This window comes from Myotis lucifugus, unplaced genomic scaffold, assembly GCF_000147115.1.
Source record: "Myotis lucifugus unplaced genomic scaffold, Myoluc2.0 scaffold_38, whole genome shotgun sequence".
Lineage (NCBI taxonomy): Eukaryota > Metazoa > Chordata > Mammalia > Chiroptera > Vespertilionidae > Myotis > Myotis lucifugus.
This window is the reverse complement of record NW_005871086.1, coordinates 2,459,351-2,480,365: the sequence shown is the minus strand read 5'-3', so window position 1 is coordinate 2,480,365 and position 21,015 is coordinate 2,459,351. Positions and strand designations below refer to the sequence as shown.

The 21,015-nt window shown below is 38.7% G+C and overlaps 1 protein-coding gene across 8 annotated transcripts in view; it reads right to left on the bottom strand.

Annotated features, from left to right (window-relative positions):
• The window catches only part of SLC12A6 (solute carrier family 12 member 6), an 87,828-nt gene that overhangs the window by 61,944 nt on the left and 4,869 nt on the right, over nucleotides 1-21,015 (bottom strand). The window contains exon 1 of one of the 8 annotated variants that reach the window (XM_006087476.3): nucleotides 6,822-7,034. The exons of 6 other annotated variants lie outside the window; for them this stretch is intronic. In XM_006087476.3, coding sequence (XP_006087538.1) covers nucleotides 6,822-6,945 — 124 coding nt within the window. In that variant the 5' untranslated portion in view covers nucleotides 6,946-7,034. Of the gene's footprint in view, nucleotides 1-6,821; nucleotides 7,035-21,015 lie in introns of those variants that run through there. One more of the 8 variants, XM_023752888.1, reaches the window with a different exon arrangement.

The window sequence follows — 21,015 nt, the reverse complement described above, 5'->3', positions numbered from 1 at the left end:
ATTGGGAATCGAACTGTGACCTCCTGATTCTTGGGTCAACCCTCAACCACTTAGCCACACCAGTGGGGCTCTTACCTTTTTTTAAATTTTAATCTCTTTGTATATTTGCCTCTGTGCTTTGATATTTCTTCCACTTGATCTTCCAGGCCAATACATGATCACATTCTTTTATTCATTTCTTATTCAATAATTATGTACTGGTTGCTTACTATGTGCAAGACAGTGTTGTAGACATTGGATGTTGATAACAGATCAGCAATGTATATAAGAGACAAAGTTCCTGCTTTTACATTTCAGTGGAGATAGTAAAAAAAGGTGTGTGTGCATGGATTAAGAGTCATGAAGCAGTAAGTATTTAGCTAGGAAATCATATTTTTGCTCAATAAAGTCTTTTTTTATACTTGAACCTCCTTAAATGCTCCTATTATTTATTATTTTCATATTCAAGCTTCTGTCTTCTCCAGCATTTCTATTCAGCTGGTCCAACACATTGTTTATTCTACGTTATTTTTCTCTTTCTGGTTGCCTGGCTTCCCCGATAGGTTGTTTTCTTTGCTACCTCAGAGGGGCTTAGGTTTCGTTGTTGAAGGACCACAGTGGGAACAGTCTCCAGAGAACAGAAAGGCACGCGGTGTTTACCCCCATAGGCAGGCAGTGTAGCAGGCAAGCTGCCAGCCCTGCTGAGACCCAGGAGGAAGTCTCAGGTCTCCTTACATCTCCTAGCCTCAGGGATAGTGAGTTCCCTTGCTTTTTCCCTTTCTCTTTCCCCACAGCAATCCATGGATCTCTATCAAGCCAAGCTCTTTCCTATACCTGCCACTCTTATCCTCATCCCCAGGCTCTTATCCAGCCTGTTCTCTTGTCCAACTTGTTCTCTCTGAGGAATATGACCTGGGCCAGCTCCCCAACAGGGCGCCCACATGCCCAGGCTTCCCTTACACCTAACTGTTCATTGGATCAAGGGGTCATTTGGCTCAAGAGAGGCGAACAGAGGCTGGAGTCAGGAACAGAGAAATAGTGAGATTTCACCTTCCTTCCCAGAACCCTCTCTGAAAAGTAAGTCCTGTTTACAGACTAATCCTAAAAACATTCAAATCTTGGCAAATAAGTCAAAAATTTTAAAAGCCTCTGTGAGGTGCAAATATCTGTGGTTTGTAACATTATCAACTACGGCCCTAAATATTAAGTTCTGAGAAATAATAAAGACCTTAATGTAAGTAGAATTTAAAGGATATACACTAGATGGATAAATCTAAAAATAATTATGCTATATAAAAGCAGACAGACAAAAGAGAGTATGATTGCACTCACATAAAATTCTGGGGAATGCAAATGAATGTATAGTGACAGAAAGCAGATCAGTGATTGCCTGGGGACCAGGGAATTAGGTGAGTGGGTCATAACAGGCACAAGGAAACTTCTGGAGGTGATGGAAATGTTTATCATCTTGATTATGATCACTGTTTCAGGGGAATGTACACATTTCAAAACTCATTAAACTGTACACATTAAATATGTGTGGTTTACTTTATGCAAATTATACCTCAATAATACTTTAAAAGAAATACTGACTTGGAAAAATATTTGCAACTTACATCACAAAAGGCTGATATCCCTAAATATAGAGAACATCTAAAAATAAAGAACATCAACAGAAAGTCACTGAACTTTTGCGTTTGAAATTTTCCATAATAAAAAAAAAATATATATAGCCCTGGCTGAAGTGGCTCAGTTGTTTGGAGCATCATACCATATACCATAAGGTTTCGGGTTTGACTCCCAGTCAGGGCACATACCTAGGATGGGGTTTGATCCCATTGGGCAGGGAGAGAGAAACACTGATTGGTTGCCTCCCATAAGTGCCCTGACTGGGGACTGAACCCACAACCTAGATATGTGTCCTGACCAGTAATTGAACCCGCAACCTTGTTGGTGCATGAGACAACACTCCAACCAACTGAGCTACCTGGCCAGGACACTTTCTGTTATTCTTAAAAAGCTAGGACTTGGCATCATGATGTGATGGGAAGCACATAAAACTTAGAAGTTTGAGTGAAATAAGCCAGTCAGAGAAAGTCAAGTACTATCTGATTTCACTTATATGTGGAATCTAATGAACAAAATAAACTGACAAACAAAAGAGAAACAGACTCATAGATACAGAGAACAGACTGACAGCTGTCAGAGGGGAAGGGGGATTGGGAGTGGGTGGTGGGTGAAAAGGTGAAGGTTAAGATTAAGCAAAAAAAAACAACAAAAAACCTTCACAGACAAACAGTATGGTGATACCAGAGGGAAAAAGGGGTGGGGAGAGACAGATAAGAGTGTGAGTGTGTGTGTGTGTGTGTGTGTGTGTGTGTGTGTGTGTGTGGCGGGGGGAGGAATAAATGGTGATGAAAGGAGGCTTGACTTGGGGTGGTAGACACACAATACCATATACAGATGATGTATTATAGAATTTTGCACCTGAAACCTATATAATATTAGGAACCAATGTCACCCCAATAAATTCAATACAACATTTTTAAAAGAAAATATTAAAAATTAAAATGCATTATGACAAAGTAAATTCAACTTTAGGGATATAAAAGTGGTTCAACATCAGGAACTCTATTAATATAATTCAATGTTAATAGATAAAAGAAAGAAAACTTGAGAATCTCAGTAGATGTTGAAAAGCTTTTGATTAAATTCAATGCCATTGCTATTAAAATTCCTAGAAGGTGCAATAGATGGAAACTTAGCTACTGGAACATACAGCAGGCGTGCTCCTTAGTGGTGTTGAAAAAACAACTTAGAAGTTTCACTGCTGGCTCTGCCACTACTCCTCATGTAGCCTGAGGCAAATGACTGTCAATAGCCTCAGTTTATCTCTAAAAGGGCAATAACACCTAGTATTCTCACAGAGTAGGGAGAGGATGAAGTTGGTAACACTTCTCTTAGCTATCTTTACCCATGCCCAGTGTGCTAACTACCTTAAACTTTTGTTTCCCACATGCTCTCCACCTTCCTGTCATACCTTCTTAAGTGCTCCTATTGTTGTAACCTCCTTCTCTAGACCTCCCTTCAAGAATCAGTTGTGTCCCATCCTCTGAGGTACCGGTTCGGGTCCTCTCCACATATCATTATTCTCTTCATCATCTGTTATCCAAAGCAGTTTCTTTTTGTTCTAATTAAACCACTAACTACAATGTACTAATAAGTAAGAGGTTGCTCTTATTCCCGCCCCCCCCCAAGATTTTATTGATTTTTAGGGAGAGAGGAAGGAAGAGGAGAAAGAGAAACACTGATGTGAGAGAATAACATATAGGCTGCCTCCTGCATGCCACCCACTGGGGCTCGAGCCTGAAACCTGGACCTGGAATCCAACTGGCAACCCTTGGGTGCAGGGGATGACACCTAACCAACTGAGCCAGGGCAAAGGTTGCTCTTATTTTTGAGTGCCGTGTGTCACATATGTTCAGTGCTTATATTCATTTTCCCATGTAATTCTTAACCACCCTGTGAAATACGTACATACTGTTATTCCTTTTGTTTTATCAATGAGTAAAGTAAGCCTTAGAGAAGTTAAATAACTTGCCCAAAGTCATTCACATAATAATACAAATTACCACTCTCCTAATTAGTAATAATTAGTAGGACTGGAATTCAAAGCCATATCTCTGGCTCTAAAACCATTCTGCTGCCTTTAGTGCAGAACTTATACTTCCTATGCATTTGTAGCCTTAGGGAAAAAGTACAACACCTAGCATGATATTTGTGTTGGGTGAGCAAATTGCCTGTTCTGTCCAATTCACCTGGAGATACAAAAATGATCCCACAAAGTCTCTACCCTCAAGGAATCTATAGTCAGTCTATTGTGAGAGAGAGAAGTAAATAGGTGATACGTGCTAATTCTGTAGACAAGTTGCTGAGAAAACACAGGATGGGGCACAGAAACTGGACTGGGGAAAAGAAAAACAGTCGTGAATGTTTGAGTTTCTGCTTTTCCCTTCAAAACCAAACTTAAGCAGGGTTCTAATAGATTAGCATTCTGGCAACTAGAATGGCAGGGATTAATATATTTCTTTTTAAAATTAGTTTCTATATGTATGTTTTTTTTCATAATTTTCTTTTTATTATTTTTAAATTGATTTCAGAGAGGAAGGGAGAGATAGAAAGATCAATGATGACAGAGAATCACTGATCAGCTGCCTCCTGCACGCCCCCAACTGGGGATCGAGCCTGCATGTGCCTTTAACTGGAATCGAACCCGGGACCGTTCAGTCCACAGGCCAACGCTCTATCCACTGAGCAAAACCGGCCAGGGCTAAAGTTAGTTTATATTTTATCTCAAATTACGTGTCTAGTTCAAGTAAATCTCATCTTTTAAAAAACACATTTTAAAATTTATTTAAAGAATGATCTGGTTTTTAAATATGTTCAATTTATATGACACTACATATTTTTTCTCTCCATATTTTTCATTATAAAAAAAAAAACACTCGTCCACCCGGCATGACTCAGTGGTTAAGCCAGGAGATCGTGGTTCGATTGCCTCTGCATACACCCCCACTGGGGATCGAGCCCGCATACTGAGCATGTTCCTTGACCTTTAATTGAACCGGTGACCTCTTGGTTCCTGGGCGACCACTCAACCATTGAGCCACATGGGCCGGGCTGATCACTGATGTTTCTATCTCTCTTTCCCTCTCTCTTCCTCTCTGAAATCAATAAAAATATATTAAAAGAAAAACACTCAATGAAAAACAAAACAACTGGTTACATAAATGGCTCATATTATAAGTGCTTGCAAAAAGCCACAATCAATTTAGGATATTTTAACTCAGACGAACAAAATGCATTTCAGACAACTACTCCAGAAACACCATCTATCCTCAAGAATATCCTACTCCTGCCCTAGCTGGCTTGGCTCAGTGGGTAGAGCATTGACCTGTGGACTGAAGGGTAACGGGTTCAATTCCGGTCAAGGGCACATGCCTGGGTTGTGGGCTCAATGCCCAGTAGGGGGTGTGTAGGAGGCAGCCGATCAAACTCATCGTTGATATTTCTATCTCTCTCCCTCTTCCTTCCTCTCTGAAACCAATAAAAATATATTTTTTTTAAAAAAAGAGAATATCCTACTCCTAAGTAAAAAACAACAAAACTTTCAGGTTATTCCCATATACATTTCCCCCTTCTTCCCCTCTAATTTAACCCTACAATAAAGATAAATACAATTTAGGTAATGTATTCCCATCAGTTGTTCACTTACCAAACAATAGTTCATTCAAGTGGACACTTTCTGGGCTGTCATGGAAAACGCCAATAAAAAACCTATTAAATTCAAGTTAGATTATATCTGTCACCTCTTCCTTGTCCAAAACAATTACCATGGAAGAAAATAAATTAAGCCTAGCAATGTCACTTATTACAGAGTTGGTTGCTATAAAAAAAATGTTTATGGCTTTTCTAGGTGACTGATAATAGATTAAATGACTTCAACACTGTTCTAATCTGAATACAGCAAGTTTCCTCAAACACTGCGGCACGAGTAAAGATGAAATAGTAAAACAGAGATGGTGAAGAGAAGACAAAAAACAATGAGAGGTGAAATAAGATACAGATAGACTTCACTTGTTTGCCTTTTGTGAAATTAATGAAGAATAGCAAAGACAAATGCCTAAAAAGATTAAAATTTAAGGGCAGCAAACATAAACAACTCAGACAGTGTAGCTTCAAACACACAATTCTGAAGGAGAACCTAACTTCTTTGGGCTAAAGAGGTGGAAAATCAGGTTCTAGTTCAAAGTAGGTTAAACTTTCAACTTCTTATCACCCTGACAATTCAGCAAAATGAAAGTAACCAGACAGACAAGAGTTTCCATAAAACTTTCTTATCTTCCCTAGTAAATTCTCTCACTAGACAGAAAAAAATAAAAGGAAATTTGTTTTTGATAGTCCTTATCTTTAAAGATTCTTAAAAATTCAAGAAGGCTTGATAAGACAGGAGAGAGTAAACAGCTGTTTATAGCAAGGAATTATGATGAGTTACCGCTGTAGAGAAAAGTTAAAATCAAAAGGAATTTTGAGAGATTATTTCCTTAGCCTTCATTAACGCACTAGAGAAGTTTTTGACAATTTATAAAATTTACAGACTTAAAAATAGGGCTTCAAACTACAACTATATTTAATACTATAATATTAACCAAGCTTTTAATTGCATGTTTAAAAATTCAAAACCACAATTCCCTCAGGAAGTGTAACTGTTACTATTAAAATAAAATAATAGGGATAATCACATTCATCAAATTTATTAAATCCAATACTATGCTAGTCACCATAATGTACTTTTGTTCTTTCATTAAAGAATTCTTAGACCATTCACTATTAAGTTACTGTTTAACTGGTAAATTGAGGCAAAATGCTAAATAACTTGAGAAGTCACAAGTGCAAAGTCCATTGTACAAAACTACCCAACCATGCTCGCTCTTTATGTACTTTTCCAGATATAATTTAAACTGTCTGAGCAAAAGGTGAATTCTAAATTGTTCATAAATTGACTTTTACTGTGCCTTTCTTTTTGCTTGAAAACTCCTTTCATACACTGCCACCGATTCAATTTCACCTGTAGGTAATGAACACAGAACTCATTGTGGGGGGAAAACAAACCAGAATGTGAGAAAAGAGGTTATCAGATATACAAGGGAGTGAAACAGTTGATTGAAAAACACTTTAACCACAATATTTTTTTCTCCATCTGAAGGATGTCTTTTGACTTGTTACCATTTCTCTCACGAAAAACCCTGTAAGTTCCCAAAGCTCCCAAGTTGAGTACTTACCTGGTTCATCTGAATGCTGAATCCCGGCTTTTATTTCTGCTAAGCTGGTCTCCCCCTCTTGGGGGACTGAAGCTGCTGCCTCCTCCTCAGTGTCCTCTACCTTAGTCACGGTAAAGTGTGGCATTGTTGTTGAAATCCTGTGCTTTTTCTGTATTTAAACTTCCTTCCAAGTCTACTCCGCCCACCCCTTCCTCGCCGTGTCCCTTTCAGACTCACACACTGCCTAAGGGAGACTGACGCTGGGAATAGGGAAGTACTTTCAGCTCACGTGATCAACAACCTTAGAGGGAGTGGAACACTGGAAGACACGCCTTCCACAGCATTTATCTTTCACTTGGCACTCCACCCTTTGCTTATGGTTATTAAGCTCAAGAATCCCAAGAACTATTTAGGCAGCTTTCCTTTCCGAGAGCTGCCAAAAGCTGGAGAGTGGGCAGAATTCATGCACTACAGCCTACTGTGTGCTCACCCACATTCAATCAAATATGCGCCGCTTCTAAAAGTGAAGGGAATCAATAGTTGTTAAAGACCTACTCTATGCTCTTCATTGCACTAGAAAGTTTTCATTATGATCTCATTTAATCATCAGGTTAAAGAACTTGCCCAAAGTCACAGAGCTTGTAAGTGGTGAAGCCCAGCTTAAAAACTTCCAATACCTTTGTAGGTAGGCAGCGCAGAAGACGTTTCATGGGAGGGCACAAAGGCATATGCTTACCTAAATTTCATTTGATGAGTTCTTGTATAGCACTGGCTAGTAATCTTGGTTGCACACTGGAATCACCTGGGAAGACTTAAAAAACACTGATGCCTGGGTCTCATCCTAGATCAGTGGTTCTCAACCTTGGCTGCACATTAGAATCACCTGGGAATCTTTTTAAAATCCTGGTTTCTGGGCCTCATCCTCCGGAAATTCTGTTTCTTTGTTATGGGGTGAGGCCACAACATTAGTAACAAAGAAACAGAATTTCCGGAGGATGAGGCCCAGAAATCAGGATTTTAAAAAGATTCCCAGGTGATTCTAATGTGCAGCCAAGGTTGAGAACCACTGTCCTAGATATTCTGATTTAATTGTTCTCAAGTAAAGCCTGGGCAACAGACTCCCCGTGGTTCTAAGGTGCAGCCAAGGTTGAGACTTACTTCTATATATGGGAAAGAGAAAAGTTTGACTTGTTGAGCTTTTGTAACTACTTTTATCATTGAAAGAATCTAAGTCAGGTGTGGTAGTATAGTACCTGGTGATTTTTCCATACTTACAACTCAGATAGCTATTCTACTAATTGATTCAAAGGAACCTAAAACACTACCAAATTGTCAAAGATTTCAATATTATATTCTGGGTTCCAAATTCTTGAATATTTTAGTGCCACTGGATATTCCAGTAGGATCTTGCTTTTCATATTTATCTTATAAACAGTTGAATTAGCCCACTTGGTGTGGCTGAGGTTGAGCGTCAACCTATGAACCAGGGGTAACAGTTCGATTCCAGTCAGGGCACATACCTAGGTAGTGGGCTCCATCCCCCTTGGGGGTATGCAAGAGGCAGCCGATCAATGGTTCTCTCTCATCATTGATGTTTCTATTTCTTTCTCCCTCTCCCTAACTCTCTAAAATCAATAAAAAAAATATATGTTTTTAAAAAGAGTTGAGTTATGGCTAATCTATAGGTGATGGACAGAAAAAAATGACTTGTGTTTATGAATCTGTGTACAGCTTGTGCATCTAAGCCTTGTACAGTTTTATCCTGTCTTTTCTCCCTTCTAAAACGTTTCTCAAACTAAACAAGTAGGAAGGTAACAAATTCTTGTTAATCTATGACAGGAGTAATTTGTTTATTAACTTGAAGCTTTGGTACCATAGTGGTCAGCAATTTTAAAATAGTTCTCTCTTACAGTGGACTATAAGTAAAAGTGAAGGGACATAAAGAAATTGAAGACAAAGTTATAGTACAGAAAAACTGTGGGTGAGAAAGTGGTAAAGTGCTACGTCTGAGGAGTGGTTAGATAGAGAGGGTGGGATGTAAGAAATAGCTATTTTAGGTACAATAAACTACCACAATGAGGTATCACTATACCTCCACCACCACAATGGTTAAAATTGATAAGACTGACAACACCCAATTTGGAGAGAATGTGAACAAAAGGAACTTTCACACACGGTTACTGGGGTGTAAACTGGTTCACCCACTTTGGAAAGGGTCTGGAACTTGCCCCTATAACTCATCAAGTGCACTTCTAGGTATTCACCCCCAAAATGAAAACATATTCCCATAAAAGGACTTGTACAAGGATGTCCATAGCAGTTTATTACTAATAGCCAAAAACTGGAAACAACCAGGTGTACTCCACAGGAGAATGGGTAAGGTAACTATGATATATTCATACAAAGAATTACTATTCAGCTCTACAAAGGAACAAATCAGTGAGACATGCAACAATATGGATGAAACTAAAAAACATTATGCTATGTGAAAGAAGCCTTAAACAAAAGAGTACATAATATTAGAGTCCACTAATGAGGTTTTAGAACAGGCAAAACTCAACTATGGTACAAAAAAAAACCACAGGATAATGGTTGCCTCTGGCGAGATGAAGGTGATTAACTGGGATGGGGCTTGAGAGAACTTCCCAAGTTATGATAATATTATACATTTTGATAGAGTTTATAGTTCCACAGGTGTATAAATTTGTCAAAACTCAGCTAATGTTCACTTAAAATGTGTTTATTTCACTGTATAAAGTTTGCCTTAAAAGAAAAAGATCTGTAAACAAATACTGAATTCTAATAATATGCATTTTGAAGTATTTGAGAGAAGTTAATTAATGCCTGCAATTTACCTTGAATTGCACAAAGAAGAAGATGGAAAGACATGTGATAGGACAAGTATAATAAAATGTTAATGACAGATGCTGAGTGGTGGGTGTGTGGGTATTTACTATAAAAGTCTTTAAACTTTCTGTATATTTGAAAGCTTTCATAATAAAATGTTGAAAAATATACAATGAACTGACACCATTATGTAAATGAATAGATAAGTCACAGACTGGGAGGAAATATACAAAGGGCTTGTATCTAGAACATACAGAAATGCCTTACAATTCAGTAATAAGACAAATCAACACAAAATGGGCAAAGGATTTAAACATTCAAGTCATAAAAGAAGTTACATAAATGGCTAATAAACACTTGAAAAAGTGCCCAACACTATTGGCCATTAGGGAAATGCACATTAAAATCACAATTGAAACTGCTGCAAGGATGTAGAGCAAATGTTGGTGGCAATGTAAAATGGTACAACCACTTTGGAAAAAAGTCTGGCAGTTTTCAATAAATTTAGACATACATCAACCCTATGACCCAGCAATTTCTCTTTTAGGTATTTATTTACCCAAGAGAAATAAAAGCATACGTTCATTTAAAAATTTTTGAACAAATGTTTACAGCAGTTTTATTTGTAATAGCCCAACAGGAAACAGCCCAAGTATCTGTCAATTAAAATCTAAAAAACCTTAGCATCTAAGTATAAAAGCACATCACTTATGGCTCAAATTCTGTTTCATATAAGGTTTAGGCAGTTACATAAATGCTTTTACAGTACTTTGATTTTAGGGTATTGAATGTTGTTAGAAATTAGAGTCACCAAACAGGTTTTAAATATTTACATTTAAAAAAATATGTGGTATTTATTTTTAAGTAGTATGATATAAGCCAGACTAGGGTAAAAGGCCTTTATAATAGCACTAGGGGCCCAGTACACAAATTCATGCACCTTGAATGGAACTGTGGGCTGCGAGGCTGCAGTGGGCACCGGGGCAGGTCTCAGCCCATCCTCTGCACCCAGGGCCCGGCCCCTCCTGCCACGACCCCTGGTCCAGTCTGCTGACAGCCCTGTTCCCACCAATGCCGCTCCCATGAGCTGACAGTGCCAGCCCCGGTCGCACCCGCTGACAATGCAGAGCAATTGGGGCCAGCACCAGCAGCAGGTGCAAGCAGGGCCGTCGCCACCAGCGGGTACGAGCACTAGGTGCGAGCACCGGGCAGGACCATTGCGCACGGGAGCAAAGAATTTTTAGTAACTACCAGAGGCTCGCTCCGATGACAGTGACTGGCACCCCACCTTGATCTGGCACCCCCACTCACCTGCTCCACCATCCCCCGTGCCCAGCACCCACCATGTTCTGCATTCTGCCACCTACTGCAGATGCCCACCATGTTCCGTGCACACCCCCTGGTGGTCAGCACAAGTCATAGTGACCAGTTGTTTGGTTGATCCACCGTTCGGTCTATTTGCATATTAGCCTTTTGTTATATAGAACTAGAGACCCGGTGCATGAATTTGTGCACCAGTGGGGTCCCTTGGCCTAGTCTATGGGATCAGGCCGAAACTGGCTCTCCAACATCCCCCGAGGGATCCTGGATTGTGAGTGGGCGCAGGCCAGGCTGAGGGATCCCACTGGTGCACCATCGGGGCCAGGGAGGGACAGTGGAGGTTGGCTAGCCAGGGAGGGACCACATGAGGGCTCCAGGGCATGTCCAGCCCGTCTCACTCTGTCCCAATGGGCTGGACCCCAGCAGCAAACTAACCTACAGGTCAGAGTGTCTGCCCCCTGGTGGTCAGTGCACATCATAGTGACTGGTCGACTGGTCAACTGTCTGCCTCCTGGTGGTCAGTGCACGTCATAGCGAGTGGTTGAGCGGCCTTAGCATATCATTAGCATATTATGCTTTGATTGGCTGAATGGACAACGAGACAACCAGACACTTCGCATATCAGGCTTTTATTATATAGGATAGATTACTCCATTATACATTAGGCCAAATATTATACACATTACACTTATTTTACTAATTACTTTCAGTAAAACACTTTTTTGTGACTATGTCTGCTTTAAAAAAAAAAGCCCATTTTTTTTTAGCAGAATGGGTCTATTTGGGTAATATTTTCAAAGTACAATTTACTATGCTACACTACCTAATTATTTTTAATCACAGCTAACAACTTATGATAACCACCACTTTGTTTTATTCAACCCATCTATTAAATAAACAAAGACAAGTTAGATTTAGTGAAAAGATTAAAACAATTAATGGAAAGTCAATGGACATTGATTTTCAAAAAAGGATTTTCTATCAGATTATAATACATTATTATACTATATTATGAAAAATCAATAAATTTTAGAGCAAATCATGTATTTCCTCTGGGAACTGTATTGTACAAAAGATATACAAATAATTTAGAACCACGCAATCTTATTGCTGAAATGATTCTAAAAAAGAATCTAGTAATTCATGATAAAAATGGATCTGTGATGCAAGAAAACTATAATAAGTGAGCAGCAACTCAAATCCCTAGAATTAAAAAGCCACATACATTTTGAATGCAGGAATTTTACCAAATGTCATTCTGTTCATTCTTGAGAGCATCTTGCAGATATGATGTTGAGATTTTAGTAACATGTTCAGTAACATTCTTTTTTTTTAATAAAAAATGCAATTAAAGCTCGATCAAAGGTACCAGCATGCTAATAAAAAGCTGGAGATGTATAAAATAGAACAGACTAGATTTCATGAGCACACACAAGGTAGACTTAATTCATCTTATCTGTCCACACCTTTTCACAGACTTCTCTCTCCATCTCTCACACACCTCATATGACAAATGTCTTATGCAAATACCTTAAGACACATGCACGCGTGCGCACAGACACACACACACACACACACACATACACAAGTTCAGTGGGAGTGCTGAGCAAAGAACAATGGATTTGATATAGAAACAGATTCAAATCTTATGAATCTTTCCTAAGCTCCTATAGTTTGAAGACACCATTCTGAGAGTTTTATCCACTATTGACATCTAGACACACTTACCCTTTAAAATTGTAACCAGTTAATATTAATAGTTTTGTGCTTACAGTGTTTGGTTTATTAGAAATGGTGTTTTTACAAGAAATAGTAAAGAAAGTGGAATTTATTTCCAAGCAGTTGCTTCTAATATTATTTCAAAATATTTAGGGTGGCATTGTTATTAAATCGTTGCAACCACTAGCTAGCAACTAAATAAATATGAGTAGAAACTAACTATATTATACTTTTTTTACATATCTTACAAATGAGATTGTAATTAAACCTTTAACTGCACAACTTGTGCCCTATTCTTATTCCCCATCAGCAGCTACTACAAGGCTTTGCACATAATGGTGGTTAATAGATTTTTAAAAATCCTTTCACTACACAAAATAATTTTCTTGCTCAAGGTAAATTTATGAAGAACTCTGAGCTACAAAGGTTAATGTTTTATCCTCGTTTGTAAATTTTTCACACTCTTTATTCTATAAATCTTTATAACAATCTACACTAATAAAAGAGAAATATGCAAATTGACCATACCTTCACAACACCCACCAGCCAATCAGGAGTATGCATGCAAATTAACCCAACAAAGATGGCGGGTTAGTTTGCATACACAGGCACCGAGTGGCCGGGGGCGGGGTGGGATGCTTGCGTCATCGCCATGGTGACAACGCAGGTGTTCCACACCACCCCAGCTGCTCCAGGCCTCTAGGCAGCGTGGGAAGGTGGAAAGGCGACTCCAGGCCGGAGCGAAGGCAGTGCCAGCAGCCAGGGGAAGGAAGGCCCATTCTTGCACAAATCTTCGTGCATCGGGCCTCTAATCTATATATATAAAAGGCTAAGTGTCCATCTGACAGGAAGCTGACACGCACTGACCACCAGGGGTCAGACACTCAACGCAGGAGCTGCCATGACGTGCACTGTCCATCTATATATATAAAGGGCTAAGTGTCCGTCCAACCAGTATCTATGACACACACTGACCACCAGGGGGCAAACGCTCAATGCAGGAGCTGCCGTGGTACGCACTGGCCGTTTAAAAATAAACAGCACCACAGACCTGGTGCTGACAAACCAATACTCAGCTTCCCCCAAGTGGGACACAGGCCCCGCTACCACCCCAGAGTGACACCCCACCAAATTGCAGCCAATGCTGCCAAGACCCCACGGTGCACAATGTGGTCCACAGCCCAGCCCAGAAATGGTCACTGTGGGCGCTGGGTAATGACATCACATAGCAATGCCCAGCTTTCTCTCCCTAGTGACTAGCCTCCTTGGAGTTTCTTCAGCCCAGGAACAAAACTTGCTTTATAGCCAGGTGCAAACATTTCACAGTTTAACCCAGTGATGGCGAACCTTTTGAGCTCAGCGTGTCAGCATTTTGAAAAACCCTAACTTAACTCTGGTGCCGTGTCACATATAGAAATTTTTTGATATTTGCAACCATAGTAAAACAAAGACTTATATTTTTGATATTTATTTTATATATTTAAATGCCATTTAACAAAGAAAAATTAACCAAAAAAATGAGTTTGCATGTCACCTCTGACACGCGTGTTATAGGTTCGCCATCACTGGTTTAACCAAATATTTGTGAAGCGCTCTCACGTGCCTCATCTCATTTGATCCTCACAGAAGTCCTGCAGTAGGTAGACAGGAGACTCAATAGAATCCTATTTTCTTTTCATTAGACAGAAAACAGATTTAGAAAGTTTAGAAATTTGACCCAACGGAAAAGAAGTAAGAAATGGTGGAACTTGAAAATGACTTCGTTTTCTCACTGCACACAATGTAGTCAAACTGCTGCAGTGAAATATTTTACCCTTTGTTCTCCCTGTGTGATCTACAATACTAACCTGCTTCATGTTGATATTTACTGCTGTGTTGTTGACAACTACCTGAAAAGGAAGTTGGGGTGCTTCACTGGGCTGGAAAAAATTTAGCTAAATCCGAAAGCAGGTCTAATTAAGCAAGTTTATTCTATATATATAAAAGGCTAAGTTGACTCGCGCATGAGTCATACATATAAAGCTCTCGCTGGCGCCAATCACATGTGTGTGTTTTGATCTGTCATTGTAGATTGTGAACTTGGTTGACACTTCTATTATAGAGAAAGGGCGAATAGCGATATTAAAATATTTCTTCTAATTAATTACCTTTCAATGTGCATGAATCCACGCACTGGTACACTAGTCAATCTAATAATTCGTCCTATTTAGAGAAATGTGTTTGAGAGGTAAAAGATCTGAATTTCTTTTAAAAAAAATTTTTATTGATTTTTTACAGAGAGGAGGAGAGAGGGATAGAGAGTTAGAATCATCGATGAGAGAGAAACATCGATCAGCTGCTTCCTGCACACCTCCCACTGGGGATGTGCCCGCAACCAAGGTACATGCCCTTGACCGGAATCGAACCTGGGACCCTTCAGTCCACAGGCCGACGCTCTATCCACTGAGCCAAACCGGTTAGGGCTGAATTTCTTTAAAATATCTAACTTCAGATATGGAGTTATATGGAGAGAGGAAAGAGATAATATGTGCTAGAGTAGAGATTCTTAAGAAAAATATCAGACATGCATGAAAGACTAAGCCACTGCCCCACCACATTCAGATAACTCATGCTTCAAAGGGCCACTAGTAGGCAAACACTACCTCACATCCCCTTGAATGTGGTATCATTCAGGTTAGGCAAACATATAAAAGGCTATGAACCATTTCTTGAGAACAGTGTTTTGCAGATTATCTCTGGTGAAGAACAATATTCATTGTGGGCTAAAAATTCTGTAAAAGAATAAAAGTGAAAACTACTAGAAAATGAAATAAAAATACACAAAACTTAAGTTCCAATTTTTATTAAGTTCAAAAGACATAAAATTATTCTATCAAACTACTATACAAGTTCCTTACGAACTCTCAATTTCTAAGTTCATGGCCTTACAGACAGGTAATAAACAGCTCATGGACCAGCACTGTCTGCATACTACACTCTGAATAGGCCTGTGTTAGAGAATCTTGTAAACATTTTAGCGAAAATAGAATGAGAAGTTCATTATTTAAATTTAGAGCTATAACTGGAGCCAGAAAAGTATACTGGCTCTCATTCTTTAGAATACATTTTCCTTATTTACCATATTCAGCAAACCCTTCTCCCTCAGATACTGCAACAGTAAATATCAGTTTAAAATATCAAAATGGTGACAAATTCTAAATTTTACCTTACTATGTAGACAATTATAGAAAGAATTAATTATTTTGGTGAGGATCAACTACCATGGATAGCAAGGACTTAAAACTTCTACATCTCGCCCCACCGATGTGCTCAATGGTTGAGCATTGACCCATGAACCAGGAGGTCATAGTTCAATTCCTGGTCAGTCAGGGCACATGCCTGGAGTTGCGGGCTTGATCCCCAGTAAGGGGTGTGCAAGAGGCAGCTGATCAGTGATTCTCTCCCATCATTGATGCTTCTGTCTCTATCTTCCTCTCCCTTCTATTCTCTAAAGTCAATAAAAACACATTTAAAAAAGAAGTACATTTTCCTTTAAAAAAATAAAATAAACACCTTCTACATTTCAAAATTACATAAGACTGCCCATGAAAATTGATTTTTATAAAATGACATCAGTGATGAATTTTGTATAATGCATTTGAGGGCTAACAACTGCAAGATAATACTGTTCATAGAAAAAACACATTATTTTCTGATGGATTCATAATATTGTAGAGAAGGAAGACAAAGAGTTCTCTAAATTAAACTTCTGCTTTATTGAGGCTGAAGAAATCATGCATTCTTCAATATATTTGAGTGTCCACTATGTGCCAGGAAAGAGGAATGCAAAGGACAAACAAGACTCTATTCCTACTCTCAAGGAACTCGAGATCTTATTATCCAATTAAGGGATATACTAAAAGGCAATATAAAACCAGGACTATACATACAAATACGTTACAAGCATAGAAAGAACCTTCAGAGCACAACATACTATCACCTTACCCAGTTACTTCTTCAGGGACCTAAACTTGTGAGTCTTCACTAGAGAAAAGAATGCAGTAGGATAGTTGATGGATAGCTACTTTAATTTGATAGCTAAGTCAGTCATTTTGGCTGCTGACCCAAATACGAAGAAGGCATTATCAAAAGTATCTGAGTACTCTGAGCCCTCAGTTTCCACTGTTGCTTTTTTTTTTCTTTACAATATTGTTAGTCCCTATATACGGCTGCCCATTTCTTTCATTAGTCTAATGTCATTATAGTCCAGGTATGATGGAACCCAGGAAACACCAACCAAAGAGATAGCACTGGCAGTTATTTCATTTCTGATGTGTGACATTTCATTCTTTTATTGTGAAATACTTGCTAGATGAGCTTCTAGTCAACACTATAAACAGTGTATACAAAATAAAAACAGATATTAAGCAACATATTGTCGAAACTTAGAACATATTTTCAAAAGAGGAAATGAAAACACAATTCAAAACAGAACGTCCTGGTTAATTTTCATCTCATAGAAAGAGTGTCTTTATAAGTTATTACTTCCTTCCTCCCCTGCAACAAAACATTTTAAAATGGATTTGTATTTGAGCCAAAATACAAATATTCATTAATTTTAGGACAGACGGACTAATGCAACTAACTAAATCAATAACTGTTCAGGAAATTCAGCACTACTACACTGCCCCGGTATTTGCACATCATTTGTGTTAAAAAAACAACAACACACATCACAGTAAAATACACATTGTTTGAACAGATTTTCTTTTAGGGATGTAGAACCTTAAGTTATTTGGGAAACGTCATTTTATTAACTGCCCCCCACTATTTCCTTTAATGCCCCCAATGCCAGACAAAGTAATTGCAAAAATGTACACAAAACATAAAAATTGCATTTCTTTTATGCTTCCTCTTCTATAATGTACAACTGAAGCCTAATAAATATTTCACAGAGCCAACCATTGTTAGTATAGTAGAGAAAGTGTAATGACAAGAACAATGGTATCAGAATCACACACATTTTTCTTATTTAACCATATCAGCTTCAGTTTTCTCCTGAATAAGAAATCCCATCTTACCTCAGAAGAAAATTACTTTTTTTTTTAATGAAAAAAAAAAAAATCAAAACTGATGATTTTTAGGAAAGGAAATAATTCATCTGATAGTCAGGAAAGAACGCGTTCTATTTCCTACTAGTTATTAAATTATTTTTGGAACTAGCATACTGCTAAACTAGAAAAAATAAATCAACAAAACATAATTTTTACATAATTTTAGGATGTAAATTAACCAGCTTTGGAAAGAAGTATTATTTCTAGATATTTTTTAAAAGCTAGGGGCTAATACTCTCAAAATAGAATAGAGATAAATTTCAGTTGAATTCAATTTCTCATAGATTTGCAAAATGAAAATATACACATGTATACAAAAATGTTTAAGTATTAGTGTTTTCTTTTTTAAAACTAGCAATATAAACAATGAATAGCCTTACCCCAAAGTAAAAGCAGACTCAGCCGGTAAAATGAAAGAAATTCAGGTGCCACTTTCCTGAAAATTAAAACTACCTACCAAATGGCTCCAACTGTAAACAGAGGAATGCTATCAAGTGAGTATCTTGCACGAATTTCTCAAGGCCATTAAAAATGTAATAAGGCTTAGCAATGCAGTAATAAAAATGCAAAGCAGAAGTTGACACTGATTAATTTAGCAAGGAAACCGGAGACTGAAACCCAGCTCTGAGCTAAAATAACAGAAAATTTTAAAAAGAAAAATCAACAACCCAAAGTTAGAACTAAGACATAAACATACTTGTCATTTCCTTATAACTTAACATAGGCTTTTTTTCCCCATATCTGTACTTTTCAACTACAAAAAAATCCATTTTAGAATGAAAAAAAAATTAAAAGCTTAGCCCTTACATTTTTTCAGTTAAGACAGCCAAAGGTTTTGCACAGCCTCTCAGATTAACTTACATACAATATTGTCTTGATTAGGAAATTTTGTTAACTCTAAATTCCTCCAATGATTTAATGGTGGTTTAAAATCCTTCAAAAGTAAAATGTATCTGAATATTAGAAATGTTTAAAATATGACAAATGAACATTGTAGAATTGAGCAAATATTGTAATATTTCCTATTAATCAACTACTGAACTTCCACAGTTAAAGCAAAGTGCTGTGTATGTATTGTGTGTTCTGAAGTTCTGTGTTCATATCTTCATATTTAATTGCTGGGATTCTAAAAAATAGAGCAGCATGAATCCTAGGGTTTTAATGGAAATATCTTGTTTTTTTCTATCTACACTAATAAAATAGAAAGATGCAAATTGACCATACCTTCGCAATGCCCACCAGCCAATCAGGAGTGAGTATGCAAATTAACCCAACAAAGATGGTGGGTTAATTTGCATACGCAGGCACCAAGCGGCCGGGGGGGTGGGGTGGGATGCGATGCAGGCATTCTACACTGCCCTAGCCGCTCTGGGTCTCTGGGCAGCGTGGGAAATCGGAAAGGTGGCTCTGGGCTGGAACAAAGACAGAAAGGCGGCTCCAGCTGGAGCGAAGGCGGTGCCGCAGCCAGGGGAAGGAAGGCCCATTCTTGCACGAATCTTCGTGCATTGGGCCTCTAGTTTACTTATAACACTTTATTAAAATATTGCATTTGTTTTACCCTTTCACAAAATAAAATGATTTCATAATTCCTACAATATAGCTCTCCAAACTTTCATACCTACTGTTATAAAACACATCACCAAGAACTTAAAACATATATAATTTACATTATTCTGAGTCAACAAGGCCACCACGTGCAGCTGTGCAGATTGTGAGAGGCCAAAAGTATAGGGGGCTGCAGGCTGTGGGCTGAAATCCAATTTGCCCTTCTCCAATGAAGTTTGGAAGGGGTGCCTTTTTAGAATTTGCACAAGGGTCTTGCTAGTCCACAAGTATTTATTAGGCAAACAGAGTCCACTATCCAAAAGTTTACAGCATAATGTCATCCTCATAGGTCATTACAAATTGCCTTAAAAGTCAGCATTCGAAACATTCCCCTTTTTCTAACAGCCTTAATTAAAATGGAAAAGCATGACTTTTATGAGGTCCCCAGGTCCCCAAGAGTGTCTTCTTCCTTCTTTTCTATTCCAGTACAGGTAATATCAAAACAAAGCTTATGAGAATATGGAATTAAGAACATGCCACTGAGAGGAAAAGAATGAAGCCCTTGGTAGGAAGAATTAGTGAGGACAAAGAAGAGACCACTCAAGATAAAAGAGAAGAAGTTGAAGTACCACTTTACCAATCACTGGCATTTAATCAAATTATCTAGAGCATTCTATGACAAACTCCTATAAAAGAAAGCCTTTTCTATTAAAGCACCTAATTGCAGCTCAATATTTTTAAAGTTTTTATTATAAATGTTTTCAAATATACATAACACCACAGAAAACAGTAAAATGCATCCCCTTTTTTTAACTCTATATCTTCAACTTAGTATATATTTATTGAGTATGAGTTATGTGGCATCACCATTATTCTAGGTGCTGAAGACACCAAAACAACTTTTGTCTCTGTCCTTAAGAGAACCGTCAGCCTAACTGAGAAAGATAACATGTAAACAAAACAAAATTAAGTGAAATAGGTGTTGCTATATAATAATAATATGTATGAGGGATATAGGACTTAAAGAAATAGATTAGTTCTATTCTATCTGGGTATGGGGATGAATCTGAAAAGGTTTCAGAGAGGGTGACTCTTGAAGGAGGGAGTTACCTTAATTATTTTTGCATCTCTACCACCTAACACTGCTCCATAAAAACTTGGTTAACAGCCAGTCTCAGTTGGAATACATGGAGCTCTTTGACTCAACTGGCTTTTAAGCCTACTCCACTTCAGAAACCTCCTTCCCAGGCTGCACAACATATCATGTTAACACTGGAACTGCCACCCTGAAGGAGGTGTGGCCAGCCTGAAAACGGCCCTCAGCCCCTCACCCAGGCTGGCCAGGCACCCCAGCAGGACCCCCCGACCCTGAAGGGGCTGTGGCCAGCCTGCAAAAAGCCATCAGCCCCTCACGCAGACTGGCCAGGCACCCCAGCGGGGACCTCCACCCTGAAGCGGGTGTGGCCAGCCTGAAAACAGCCATCAGCCCCTCACCCAGGCTGGCCAGGCACCCCAGTGGGGACCCCCACCCTGAAAGGGGTGTGGCCAGTCTGAAAATGGCCCTCAGCCCCTCACCCAGGCTGGCCAGGCACCCCAGCAGGACCCCCACCCTTATCCGGGACACCCTTCAGGGCAAACCAGCCGGCCCCCACCCATGCTCCAGGCCTCTATGCTATATAATAAAAGGGTAA